Source organism: Bacillus rossius, chromosome 8 (genome assembly GCF_032445375.1).
Source record: "Bacillus rossius redtenbacheri isolate Brsri chromosome 8, Brsri_v3, whole genome shotgun sequence".
NCBI lineage: Eukaryota > Metazoa > Arthropoda > Insecta > Phasmatodea > Bacillidae > Bacillus > Bacillus rossius.
This window is the reverse complement of record NC_086336.1, coordinates 36,844,211-36,859,380: the sequence shown is the minus strand read 5'-3', so window position 1 is coordinate 36,859,380 and position 15,170 is coordinate 36,844,211. Positions and strand designations below refer to the sequence as shown.

At 38.9% G+C, this 15,170-nt stretch overlaps 1 protein-coding gene across 3 annotated transcripts in view; it reads right to left on the bottom strand.

Moving 5' to 3' along the window:
* The window catches only part of LOC134534738 (integrator complex subunit 1), a 122,690-nt gene that overhangs the window by 54,032 nt on the left and 53,488 nt on the right, over positions 1-15,170 (bottom strand). For all 3 annotated transcript variants that reach the window (XM_063373241.1, XM_063373244.1, XM_063373243.1), the window contains exons 18-21: positions 12,519-12,595; positions 9,340-9,526; positions 4,083-4,214; positions 759-903 (exon numbers count right to left, since the gene is read on the bottom strand). In XM_063373241.1, the coding sequence (XP_063229311.1) occupies positions 759-903; positions 4,083-4,214; positions 9,340-9,526; positions 12,519-12,595 (541 nt within the window). The remainder of the gene's footprint in view (positions 1-758; positions 904-4,082; positions 4,215-9,339; positions 9,527-12,518; positions 12,596-15,170) is intronic.

Here is a 15,170-nt window from a genome sequence, read left to right as displayed (position 1 = left end):
ACTCTGAGAAGCCTCTCCCGCAGCATCCAACCAAGCCATCCGCCTGTTGCAGGGCAGCACAGAAGAAAGACAGTCAACCCACCACTCACTCCCAGGCCACCGGGATGAGGAGAGAGCCTCCTCCCCCTGAAATCACAGCCGCCACACTCGTGAAGGGAGTCAGGACGGCAACACTGTGTATGAGGCATGTCGGGCTATAATGGAGAGGAAATACATTATTGTAGCTTATTATTATAGTAATTCTTCCGAAATAATCTCTCTGTAACTATATGTAGCTAAGTAGCTTTATTTTTATTTTTATTATTATTTAAAAAAATCCTGGAAGGTAAGGGTTTGGACCCCATGAACTTCGCCCCTGGTTACATCCCAGATGAGTGTTGTCATTCTACCACTTCTAACAACTGACATGACAAAGTAAGCTGCTGTACTTTTTACTCTACTTACTACGCTGATGTACAATCAGTTCTAACCCCAGCACCGTGTGGATACCAAATGTTTTACATGTATTTAACAGTTTCACAAACTAGGGAAAAAGATAAAGGAACTTTCAATTTACATTGTGCTCCTAAACCACTTTGTAAACGATTTCATGAGGCATGCTAAAGGATAGGTTCAACATGAACAAAACACCTTTGTGATAAATGCCACTTAAGACCTATTTGATAAATCCGCACGAGAGTTGTAAAAAAGAAAGAGTGACTGCATGACCAAACGTTCATAATTTTGTACACAAAATACTTATTTCTCATTTTGCTTACCGTGGCCAGGACCGTAACAAAGTAGCAGGATTATGGCATGAACCATCAGAATGTGGATTGAACAAACTTCACCAGTGCACCATGTAACCAGTATCTGATCCTGACTGTCCATCCACGAGATGTGCTCTCTCGGCATCTCACGAGCCTGCGTACACAAACAAAGTATGAAACCATTTGGCATAGCTACAGAAAAATAGCTACAAGTCTTTCACTGCCATAACATAAAATTAAAAGTAAAATTTTGAATAGTAAGTCTACGTGTGTGTACCCATGACATTTCAGTGACCACCAAAATTATCTTTCAATATATACGTATTTAGATTCTTCCCATGAATACCTAAGTTCCTATACTTAATATGTCCTTAACATCAAAGTATTAATGGTACCATCACCAGGTGACCTATGACTAGGCTATAATTCAGCATGCAGTAAGTCTCCCAACAGGCATAATCTCTACTCACACATTCAGGGCAATAAGCAGTATACTGTGCAATGCACTTTATTTTAATAAGTTAACTTCATTTTTTATTCAGATTTAATCAAGAGAGGCACGCCAATGCATAATTTAAATTCATGACAGAAAAAACTTAATGGTAAAACTAACAATGGCATTTACATATATCCATGAGTTAAATCGGATTTGAACCTCGAACTTAATGATCTAAAGGCAACATTGGCTCAGAGGTTTCCAGTGGTCTGCACCATATGGCATTCCAAATGGACACGCCTTTATAAAGAGCAGGTCATGTACGCAAGTGTTAAATTATTTTGAAAGACACTTCGACCAATTTAATGGTATGCAAACTTGTATGTCTTCATATTTTAAAAATATTCAAATTTGTGTTGAATCATGCTAATGTATGATTGTCAGAAGAAGTGAAAATTCAAACTTATACGACATTACTGATGTTATTTAATATAACAAAAATGCAGCAAATGTTATGTACGTGCTATTTATGTGAAACATTAATTTTGTTCCAACAGTTCAAATGACTTGTGATGATAAGCAGATATACGGAACATATTCTCAGACATTGTAAGTCCCTAAATAAATGTATGTCTTCAAACAGCTGTAAAATGCATGCACAGAAGCTACACCGCCCATCAATTTAGATGTATAATAGTTAATAGATGATTTTAAAGTCACTGCAAAAAATTATACCCACTGCAGGTTAATTTTATTGATACTTAGATGCATTAAAATGATTTGTTTATGTACCTGATGAAAGCCCTAAATGTTATTTTTACTCATTTCAGCAGGTAGGTTAGAATAAGAGATATCTGAACATAATTTTCTACTATTATTTATTGTATTTCATTTGATAGTTTTTGTAGTATCATCATTTGTATGGTGTAATACTTGTTGCAGAGAGATAGGTGAAGCCCTGATGAATGAGTAAAAGACAGGAACGGGAGTTTCCCACCAGGCCTCGGAATTCAAGGACAATTATCGTCACCATGAGGTAGGCATGATAAAAGAATTAGAAAGTGACTGAGAAGGTTTACAAAATTATGTGTGTAGAGATGGTTTTCATGCACTATAACATGTGCCAGGATTGTTTTGTGATTGGGTGATGAGGACAAAAAATGACCAACTCCATCCGTCACCGTCTGTTAGTTGTTCATTAGTCGTTTATTTGCTCATGTTGCCTTGAGGATATGTCAAGCGGTTGTCCGCAAAACAATTATTTAACCTTTGGAGACTTGAAGAGACAATTTAATATCTGTGATCCTTGTGGAGCCAATCTAAGTTTTTTTTAAACATTTAATTTAGAATTATTTTTGAACACTCATCGGTAATCAGCAATCACCATATACGGCACTATGGTAACTGGTAACATCTGCAGGCGTCCCAAGAAAACTTGGTTTTCTTTGGCAGTACCGTAAGTACCACCAATAATATTGCTACGAGCGTACTAGAGGCAGGCCAAGTCAGCCGAGCAGTTAGCCCCCAGGTGGGACGCGGTGACGTGTGGCCATTGACGCCACCGTCATGCATACGTCTTTGGATTACTAGGGTCCTTGCTGCCCCCCTCTCCCCACGTAGCCTCCTTCCTCTGCGCCTAGAGGAGGATTCTGCAGGCCTCCAGAGGCAGTTGTGTGGAGTGGCGTAACTGGGACACCACTGTTTCAGGGGCTTTGGGCGTCGGGCCAACCCGGATGACGCGACATGTCAAAGGCGTGCGAGGCTATTACAGAAGGCTGGCCGATGGGTATAAAAACGGCGACGCCAGCCTCCGAGCCAGTGCAGTGAAGAGGCTAGTGACCTTGCGAGCAAACGTAACGACGAACAATGGGTATATTGGGACTGCATGTGCAAGGGCAACTGATTAACACGAGAATGTGTTGGACAGAGGCATGTGGTAAGAGGCTAGCAGTAGGGAAAGCCACTGTCGAGCCGAACTCCAGTGGTGGGGAGCGTGAATTGTGGACTGAGCCAAATATTGATTTATTTGTAAACAGACATTTAAAGTGCTGTAGTTTAATTAAGAGAGTAAATATTGGTAACAAAAAAAAACTGTATATAAATAATTGTGCTATCCTTTTGAACCTGTTTTCCCAGTGTAATTGAGCATGAACTAGACCTTGACATTTGATCTTGTAAAATTTCCATGTACTAATGTCAGGTTAGGAACTGAACACCCTTGTGCTTTGTGTTTGACAAGAATAATAAATTTAAAAGTCATTATTTTTCTGAACCTAGCTCATCATTAAGTTCAGTAAATCAATAATAATCTACTAATACTACATCTCACTATCTGCAGCATTTAACAAAATTAACAAATTTTTGTCCTGTATGCACAAATCAGACCACAGCTAGCTGGAGTAGATCTTGAATTGTCACAAACTTTGCACACAATATATGTTCACAACCAGCTGCAATAATATTTCCAAAAGGTAGTACTGATATGATTCCCAAAAATATTTAATGAAAATATACTAATTAGCTTTGAATTATTGAAAAAAAAAATACAAAAAATAAAAAATATCATTTTTGCTACACACATTTAAGTAAACATTTAAAAAAATAATTAATTAAAATACAAATTTTAAAAATTAATAATAGAACAACAAACCACAGCAACAATGATTTTAAAACTACTTAACTACAAAATATGAAGAAGTCACGTTTACTACAGTGGAACCTAATTCATGAAAAGGACCTCACTTTAAACAAAAAAAAAAGTATTAATTTCAGAACTTTATAATATTCATAACTTTCATTAAAAAGTATAAAAAAACATGTAATTTACTTCAAGTACGCTGCACAGTGGACAATGTTAAGGCCCACGACCAACACAGAGTGACGAGCACTGCAGTTACCTTCTGCAGGTAGCAGTAGAACATGAGCATGAGGGAGTGCTGGATGACCACGGCGCCAGGGAAGTCGTTGCCGGGACCCGGACAGATGGCGGCCACGATCGAGCTGCGCTCCACTATCAGCTGTGCCATGTCCTGGAAGTTCACGCTCCGATGCTACACATCACCCGCAAAATCACGGCCGCCGAGTAGAACGAATGAGTCAGCTTTAAGGGTTTAATCATAAATTATTTTGCTTCTGATACTTCCTATTTTTTCACATTCAAAATATTACCATATTTAATTTGTTTCCAGAAAGATTTTGTCTACTAAAGAAGTATGTATTTAGTCAAGCAAATCTTCATGTCAGTCCTAGCATGCGTGACATAGTATAACTCCTGTCCTCTTCTAATAATATTTTAACTAATTTGCATCATTTTTTTGTTCATAATTAATTTGTAATCATGTTTCTTGTATTATCCATAGGTATTTAAAGTATTTAGATTGTGCTAAAATAAATATTAATTATTATTAATTTTGGTTATGTATTACATATAGTTTGAGGTATTTTCTTTGTTATTTTATTGTCTATGGTTTTATTCTGATGCGTAAAATTATGTTTTGCGTTTGGACAAACTTCCAAGTTCCAGAATGTTTAAAAAGAAAGGACGACAGAAATGGGACACACCGGTGCCCTGAAGTGATTTTTTTTTTGTATCTAAGAAATACGTCGCTGGAAAACCCATCACGTAAGCGAATGACTGCGCAGCAATAGTCCAGAAGGTTCGCTGGGCGCTTTTCTATCACCCAATCAGAACGAACCATGGGGTGGTGTTATGTGAATTTCCAGACTTTCTGAGAACTATTTGCAGCAACCCACTTTCCCTATATGGTCTTGTATCTGGTTTTGTGTTGTGAGTGGCCAGGGTGACCACGGGATTGCCTCCCTTTGTTTTGAACTTTGTAAAGGAATGTAACTGCATGGTCTAAGCAAGTTGTTGCTCGATTGTCGCCGAGTGCAGTCTTGTTGTCGACAACTTATGAACATATCATGAGAACTCCGTGAAGGTACAATGTAATGCCTCCTGGTCAGGGCCAGACCAAATTTCAATTTTATTTTATTAAGGTATTTTCGGACAATATTTAATATGAAATTTGACCCCAGGTGTCGGCGTCAGTCCCGTTCCACAGAATATTTTCCGGTAAATTACTGTAAAATTTTATTCAGAAATAGTTTTTCAGAAAACTAACATTTGGTGGCCACCAGTCATCAAAAATATTCCCTGATTTTTCCCTGATTTCCCTGATCAAAAATTCAAAATTTCCCTGATATTTACAATTAAAAAAAATCATACTTTTGATGAAATAATATAATATTATTAGTGATGGTTCGAATCCCATTTTTCTCGAATCCGAATCTCGAATCCGAATCCCAAACAGTACCTCGAATCCGAATCCAGTTCTCAAGGGTTAATTATAAAATAATTTATAAGTTAAGAGAAAAATTTAAACATTAGGCAGAATTATTTAACCCTTTAAATTTTTATTTAAAAAAACAAGGATTTTGACACGGTCTGGATCAAGACGATTCCGTTTTTTGGTCTCATATGTTTCCTGCAGTGCTGAACAAACGTTCAGAGAACACTGTCGCAGGTGGTGAACACAAATATTGTTTGGACAGTTTATGTAGCCTGGGTGAACACGCAGACTGAGTTTTCCAGTATTCGAGAATGTTTATTTCTGGGTTAACTGTAGGATCACGTAAGAATCTGGTCACTTCATCAATTGCTGTAGAATCCGACTTGGTGGATTTAAGGCATTCAGGCATTATCTGTGAGTACAGTGATTCATGTATCCACGGAAATCGGAAAACAAAATTCAACATTCGACGGAACAATATTTTGTTGTTACCAACTTGACATTTGTTTAAAGTCCCAAATGAAAGAAAACGCTTTCCTGAAATATTTAATGGAAACTGAAAGACGCCATCTTGGCTTCAATGGTTTTAGGCCATAAGAAATATTGTGCGTCTTTTAAAATTAAGCCTCACTAAAGCATAGTGATTAATATGCCCGAAGTTAAAAGTGACGGGGTGTTTTCTCTAGTTTACCCATTAAAATTTTTTATATTAATATTAGTTATTTTTTATGTTGCTCAAAATGATTGCCTAACAAATTCATTGGTTGGCCATCATGGAATTCTCAGATAATACATATTTTAACGTTGGTAGTCTACACAAACCAAACTTGGTCCTAAAAAAAATTCATAAATAGAATGTGTATCAGAATATTTAAAATTGAATTGAGATTGAGATAATAATTGTATAATGTATTAATTTTTGTCATTCATTATTTCATTGTTATTACTACATGTGCGACCGTAACTTGTGATGCCGTAACTTGTGATGAAAGTCGGCATTATTGTTGTATTACTAAGTAACAGATTTCTCGGTAAAGTTATTAAAAAAAAAAAAAAAAAGATTCATATTTAGTCTAGATCCTAAATGTGCTTTATTTTATTTTTTAGCATATTCTGAGAATACATATGTGATTTATGCCTTATTTAATGCCAATGTAGCGACAATGCATCCATGTTCATGAATATAAAGTAAGTTTCCCAAATCAGTACATGCTTCATAATTTTTTTTATATAATAACGAATTAAAAGTACAATACAGTAGAACCTCGTTAATCCGTGATGCGCTAATTTGGGAATCGGATAATCCGGGACGATTTAAAAGAGAAGAAAAAAAAGAGAAGTAAAAATTGTCAGCGCTTAAAATTAACGTCACGAGGGCCGGCGGCCGGCAAACACTACAAATCATCGCGTGGGCCGCCAAACTCTGCAACGCTGTTTGTACCGACCCTTTGTGTCGCCACCCTTTCAGCTGTCACATTTGTCACTCTTTAAACTTGAGAGGGATGTCCTGACTGCTTCCCGTCTCCCTTTGTTTGTTTCCGCCCGCCAACGCCAACGCACGGCAGGCGCCTGGCGAGTGACGTGTCTGGCGAGACTGACGTGTCTGGCTGGCATTCGGCTGTACGACGGGGTGGGGGGGGGGGGGGGGGGTACAAGGTCAGCACGATCTTATCTTTATCTCTTCGGCTGTTGTAAATGACCGTGAACTAATGGCTAGGCAGTGCTGTATTTTTTTGCCGAGACACTAGTTCGAAGACGGCCAGCTTCTCGCCGGTGTCCGAGAAGCTTGACAAGACCTTCCGGGCTTTTAATCACTAGTCCGTGATTATCTCGGTCCTGACCATCACGTATTAACGAGGCTCTACTGTACCTCAATAGGATGTGTTCCAAGGAAAACGTAAACAGGCCAAGTAAATTGTAAGCATTAGTTTTTAAAGTACTACATTTACATCAATATTTTTCCTCAAATCCCGAATCTTTTCCCTCGAATTTCGAATATTTCGAATACTAGAGATTCGGTGGGATTCGAGGATTCGAGGATTCGACCGGCCCATCCCTAAATATTATAGAAAGAGATTACTTACATTTTAGCACCCTGCTGTATTTTCTTCATTATATAAATACAGAAGTTCGTTAAATAACATAATACATTTTAAATATGTCACTTTATATTATAGCGTCCCTTTCAATGACCTGCAGTCTGTGTTTTGTTTTATGTCTAGAGACCGGAAAAATTCGCAAATTCATTTCGCGATAGGCTAAAACACAAATAGTTATACCTCAGCGCTGCCTCTGTTATTGGCTCACAACTCACCTGGATGACTCTGGGCCAATGAGAAATACCCGACCAAAGCTTTATCGAATCTCAGGCTGCTACGTTGGGACGTCTCACAAGACAGCAGCCAATGAGTGGGTGGTATTTGACCGAGAGTATGCAGAACTATAGAGTTCATCCTACAGGTCATTGAACCCGCAAATTTTTCCTGTCCCTAGTAATGGGGTATTTCAGTGGCGAGCACTCAAACATTTTTTCACACAACTTTAGATAACTGTTCTTACATTCATTTTTGAAGTGTAACATTTCTAGTTGTGAAATATTCTTAGTCTTAGTACTCTCAAAAAAGGATAACAGTACAGTGCAAATTTTACCTTGTGTTTGATTTAAAAATGAAACAACTAATGGATAAATCTTCACTGCATTACAATCAGTACTCCCATCTGTAGCTAAAGCAAATGGTCCACTTACTAAAGATTCAACGGTTTCAATTTAGTTTCACCAGCCATATACTCCACTAAGGCAGATGTTTTTGTTCTCGCACAGCTGTATTTCTGTGCAAATGTTGAGTCCGGAAACATAGCTCTATACAAATTACCCGAATGATCGGATACTGCTATCAGTAAATTGTGTTCTACCAAAAAACTTGTAAACAATATCTCTGCGTTTGTTACTTTCGTTTCTTCAGATGTAGCGAAAAATGCCTACATAGATTTTTTGCTCGTCACTGCTTTAAAATGTTCTGCATGTTTATTTGATTCAATATGCCGTCTACAGTCAGCCCTTTCACCATGCGCAATCGAAAAGTCACATGTGCATACATTACAAAACGCGTGGCGTTCCAAAACATTTGAAGATGACAAGCATGGCCATTATTTTGAATAGTTTGGTCGAAAGATCTGAAGAATAATGTTCTTTTTTTTTTTTGCCCCAGATACACATTGTTCTGTCACACGCTTCATTTCTACAACCGGCACTGAAGAACACCACACTATCGAACAACATAAAAAGGTTTCACGTCTGTAGACATGACAAAAACACTTTGATAAAAAAAATGGCTTTCAAGAAAGTAATTAACACAACACAGTTTAGCCAAAGTACCGTACAAAAATTATCGTGATGTACGTAGCTAACAAACGAAAAGTCCGAGAATATGTACTAGTTGTATCGTACAACGGACGTAATACCGTACCATTTCTATTACAAAACACAAGAATTAATCTAATTATTTTGACAGTACATGCGCACATTTATTAGTTCCGTTAATTGCGCAACCACGTGATGTATTCAAACTGCGTTCACGAAACACGCACACCAGAAACTGAATTTTTTTCCGTTACCGTGCAGCACAAAGCCTCGTTTCCGTAATAAACCAGCGATGTTCCGTAATTCGGTGTTAAATCCGTAATAATTACGGAAAATCCATAATGGTTGGCAGCTCTGCGGAAATATACATGACACAAAAAATTCCCGGTTATTAAAAAAATTCCCTGACATTTCCCTGATAATTCCAGATCAACGTGATTTCCCTGATAAATCCCGGTTTTCCCGGTGAGTGGCCACCCTGTAACAACTGACGGCGCTCACCAGAAGCAGGTCGAAGAGTTCCGGCAGGGGGTCGTCTATGGCGTGCAGGGCCAGGAAGCTGATGTAGCCACTGACCATGGCGGGATCGTTCTCCACCTGGCAGGCCTGTCGCAGGGCCTGCACCACTTGGGGCCGCGCCGCGGGGAAGTGCGGGAGGCGAGGCAGGCGGCTCAGCAGCCAAGAGGTGCTGGGCAGACACGTACCGCACAGTTAACACTTAACTGTTGCGGGAAAACACTGTCAGGATATTTCTGTAGGAACTTAAAACTTTAGTATTACATAAAACGTCCTTAATAAACAAACTTTTTTTTGTTCGAGCAAATTCTGCGACAAACCGCAACCCCCCCCCCCCCCCCCCCCCCCTCTACCCCCACAAATCGTGCTGCTTGTGATCAGATTTTTCCGAGGATTCGGGAGTTTGAAAACACACCGAAAATGAAAAAAAATTAATTGATAATGTTCTTTCGAGGGGTTGTACTGTCGCTGTCCTTAATTTATATGTCTTGGTACTTTACAGAAAATGAACTTGAAAAATTTTTACTCACTCTTTTTTTTGTGGTGTGATTTTATTTCTTGGTAAAGAAAATGAAGCTGTGTTCATGATGATGAAAACACACAATATTCAAGTGTAGTTTGTAAAAAATTTTGTCTCATAAGATGTCGCTAACTAAATAATTTATTGTTTTGATAGTTAAAAATTTTTATTTTCTAGAAACGAGACACTGAAAATGGATTTATTACTTGCCAATTGCTAGAAGTCCTACACATCTTGGTGTTTATGCTTAATTAAATGATGAGAAACATTGTATAAGCCCTTCCAAAGTATCAATTTATCCTGAAGTCCTAATGTATTCGAATAAATTAATGTTTCAGTAACAAATCATCCAACGCTTCCGTAAGAAACCACTTGAAGATTTTAATAAATATTTTAACAGTGTGATTTTATATGCTTCATTACTTTATTGCTTCATTACTTCATTAGGCTTTATGCATTTCATGCACAATTACGTTCCAGATCATCCATGAATTTGGATTATCTGTTGTGTTCCTATTAAAAGTACAGTAAGTCCTCTATTTACGTCGTACCGATTTACGTCGTTTCGGATTAACGTCGCTAATGTTTGAGTACTCATGTTTCAATTTAAGTTGTCGCCGATTCACAATAACGTCGTTTACAATGACCGTAAATCTTTATTTTAACCAAAACACCGTATATAATTCATTTATAATTCTTTGTTTCCTTCGGTAGTTAATTTATGCTATGTAGCGTAAGCTACACGTTCACCGCCTTATCTTATCATACATCATGAGGGACGCTTCCTGCTCTCCGCTGCTCTCCGCGCGGTGATGCAATACTACCAGCCCGCCCGCTCGGCCACCCACGTAGAAGTGTTATCTACTTCCCGCAACGACACAGCATTTTCTCCTACCCCTTTTCGTCCAACTCCTTGGCACTTCAGTAGAGGTGTAAAAGTAACTAAAAAAAGTGTACCCGTATGTATTCGTTACTATAACAATTAGTACTCGTTACTTCTGATACCGCATAACATGCTATGTTATGTAACAGCAACGAATCGAGTCGTATTTCGTACGCGTGCAGTATGACGTCGCGTAAATAATAATAAATTGAATATAAACAATTAAAAGTATTTGATAATTAACAGCTTTTGTTAACCAAGAAACAATAAAATCTCATTAGAGCAGCTTTATTATAATATCTCTTTTAAGATAAGAACAAAAAACGTGAAAATACGCGATAATAAAAAACAAAAACATACATATTTATAATTTGTAAAAAATACTTTCTTACGTTGTTTCTGTTCCAATCTCAAACTTTGTCTACACACACAATACCTTTAATAAACAGTAAAAAACTTGGACGACGAATTTCCAAATTAACTTTTCTTAATAAACAAACATCGTTCTTTGTAACGAATAAGCGCGCGCATGCGTAAAACATACGAAAAATGCGAGTAACGAAATGCATTCGTGTGTAACGTTTCGTTACTCGTTACTAGATGCCGCACCCATTACTCAGTAACGAATACATACGGTTTGCTACAGCTCTACACTTCAGTCGCTATGATATCATTGAGTTGGCCGGAGTTTTAAACGTGCCGTTGTTAACTTTATCGTGATTAAATGCGTTTGTAGTAGGCCTACAGTATCAGCTCACTGCAATTCATGATTTTTTCTTCATAAGATGTCTTCCAAACGACTATATATCTGTTTTTATATTTCAATCAATAAAAGTAATAAAGCAGCTGGTTAAATAACCATTCTATAAAGCTGAGAAGTACTAGTTGGACTTGTTTCCCACGCTGTCGGTTGTCATTTGCTGATAAAATTGCCCGTTGTCACGTCTGTATGCCAGCGCTTCCGGCTGACCTTGGGCCGTGGCCGGCCGGTGGCATGAAACATGGCTCATTTTGCATTGTTTCTATTTACGTCGCGGTTTTCAGGAACGTAACCCCGACGTAAACCGAGGACTTACTGTATATTGATGTGGGATAATCCGGAAAAAATGTGGTCTCGAACGTGTTGAAATAAAGAGTTTTTACTGTACTGACAAACTGAAGTGTAAAGTTTCTTAAACTTACCAAGTAGGAAAATGTGTTAAGTGAGAACTTCTTAAATGTGTTTTACTGTAGAGTGGAAATGACTAATGGAAATATGGTTTGATTTAATAATTTTTATTCCCACCTGAAAAACCAGCCAAAAGCATTAAAAATATAGAAATATTTTTTTTTTATTTCTGCGGTGAAAGTTTAATAAATAAAATTTTATTCTTTTTTTTTTTTTTTAATTTTGCAACATTATCCATTTGAGGCCAGATAATTTTCTTCTCAACTTTAAGCAATGATTCATACTTAATTGGTAAATGTCATTTACAAAATATGATTTCAGGGCGAAAGATTCAGTAAGTCAGAATGGTAAAACTATTGTGAGGAACAGCTGTTTGTTGGCAGAGGGGGTGGGGGTGATTTTATTCTTTCACTTCATCATCAAAACATCAATTATAGAAAAATTATCAATGCATTGATTATTTTAAGTAATTTCTAATCTCTATAGTAATTTATGAGTTCATTTCATGGAACTATGAGGGCTTATAAAACAGGGATTTGACTTTTAAAGAAATAAATATTATTTAAAATTATATTTAGGTATTAAAAACTTACTTGTCATTGATCTCTCCTGAGTCCACATCCATTGGTTCATCTTCAGTTACAACAGATGATAATATCATGCGAAGTCCCTGAAAAAAAAATCTCCACGTACTCTGTTGGCAAGTAGAAAGGTGAGGTTACAAGAGGTATGGGTCTACAGAAAATCTAGACATAATGTACATCAATACAGCTGCTTTATAAACTTAAACTTGACATAATTTCTCCACCCCAACTTCCTCACTCCCTCTTATGGGTAGGTGGTTTACCCAAGAGATTGTTTTGTGTTGTACATAGCAATATTAGTTTTTTAAACCAAAGATTATTTGAATATATTATTGCGTTTCGTTGTAATTAAAATGTTCCCACTGGCTGGGGAACACTTTACGCTTACAATCTGAAATGGTTGCTGCCTACATGTACTTAGTTAGGTTTCTAACTGGCCTCACTGCAACTGTCTTGGTGGAGTCAGTGGGAATGGCCTGATCAGTCCAGATGGAAATTCCCAGTGCAGAATGCCTTGCAAGAGCCCACTGGGGGGGTCCATGTGTACTTGATGGGGCTGCTGACGAGGGAGATGTTCTTTGGCAGCGAGGACCGGAGCGGGGGCACTCTGGATGGGCTTCGGGAAGAAGACTGCTGTTGGTAGGAGCATGGCTGACCTCCTCCTTCTTCTCCTCTCAGCAGTGGCTCGGTCCCAGGCCTTTGTGTATACCGAGGGGGCCTCGTCAGGGGAGTCGTCCCCTACTGGGATAGGTCTCGGTATGATGTAGGAGGGGGGCTGCTCGCGCTTGGCATAGGGTGGGGAGGTCTCTTTCCTCCACACCCTTGTGGGAGAACGGGAACTGGTACTCCTTGATGCTGGATCAACAGCTGGGCAGTGGTGTCGGAGGTTTCCCCCGGACGTCCCTTTTCCCCGACAAGAGACACAAATGTGCGATTTATGGTGTTTATTTACCGTCTCGGTTCTAGTTCCCACGACAGTCCCCCGCTTACACACTTAATCCTGGATCGGCTGTTTACTTCTATTCTCCTGCTTTGCCTGCTGTGAATTCCTACTACCCGTAGGAGAGGCAGTCCTGCCTTACTCGTCGGACTCTAACTCTGCAACTCATTTGTGCCTGCCGCACGTCCGGGCTAATCGGCGTTCACTTCTTCTAGCACCGTGAGAGGGTCCCAGCAGCTGTGGTGCCTGTAGAACACCAACTGCCTGAGCTCGCCCAAGGGCCGGCCTTTTATACCCTCCCTGAGTGCCTGGGCACAACGTCAAGAAAGGATGGATTCCAGGAATCGCCGGCTGCTTCCAGGTACTTCAGCCAGTAGTGCTATCCGCACTCAGATGGCCTGGTGGAAGAGGGGGTAGGTGGGTGTAGCAGCCGGTTGGAAAAGATTCTTTAACGTAATTATTGCGTGGTTGCGGTTCATGGACCGCCAGGGTAAAATATAAAAGGGTGTTTGGTGATTTAATTGTTTTTATTAAATATGCCACGGCGCGATACGGTTCAGAATAACGGCCATCGCTCGCCCCAGTCGCTTCGCATCACTATCCGAGGTATGATGCGTTCTGCACTCCGAGGACTTAAACTTCGCTATACTGACCCGGTAATTCTGTTCTGTGTAATTCTTCTTAATCGTTTTCGCTATCCTCGGAGTCTACCTCGGGGGTCAGCTGTTTCATTAATTAAATTGTAATCCGTAAGTTCAGAAATCACCACGAACGTAATGTCAGACCACGTGGTGGCCGGACAGCCTGTAAAACGATCACGCAGCAAGGCTTTTAAACAGTTTTAACATATTTTAAGTTCTTTCTGTAACCCGCTCAAGAGGAAATTGTACCGAGTAGTCTACAATAAATCACAGCGTTATCGAACTTGTCTCTTTTCACTTGACCATGTGTGCACTCCAGGTTGGCATGTGGGATGCTATAAGAGCCCACGACGTTACTACGTAGCGTGCCCGTCGCAGAGAGCGGGTCCAGGTCAACTATTCTGCAGGCAGTGCACGGGGGTCGAGTCATGTCACCACACGGGCAACGTCACACCCAGAGTTAATAGAGTCTCACCTGGTTCCGTGCCCCCTAGACACTGTGGCACCCTTCTTATTCAACATCTCTCTAACGCCCCAACAACCCCCGGCGACATCAATCTTTGAACTTACTATGAATGTATTTCACACATAAACCTTCTGGAAGAAATTTTCTAAGCATTGGTAACATATCAAAATCCAATGTATATTTCAGAAGAAGTACTTCGACTGACAGTGGCAGATAACTTTGTTTTATACTACCAAGATATTATAGTTTGGCAACATAGTAAGAGACTGTCTCTGTTATGTCTGGCTAAATTATTGTACAGAGTGGCCACTATTGGCAAAACCAAATTCCAAATTTTTTCCAAGACTTTAAAGGTTTTCTAAGAAATTATATTATGTTAATAAAAAATATATGTAATTCAGATACAATATTTTCTCGCATAATCGTAGCACATTTTATTCTAAAATCAAGTTTAAAAAGTAGGGGTGTGACGATTATGGGGAGAAAATTTTTTGTCGGGTAAAGTTATTCATAAAAACAAAACCCATTCATGGAAAGTACGTTTATTTAAAAAGTGAAGTTTAAAAGAGCACACCAAACAATTTAAATTAATAATTTATGCAACAAAAACCTTT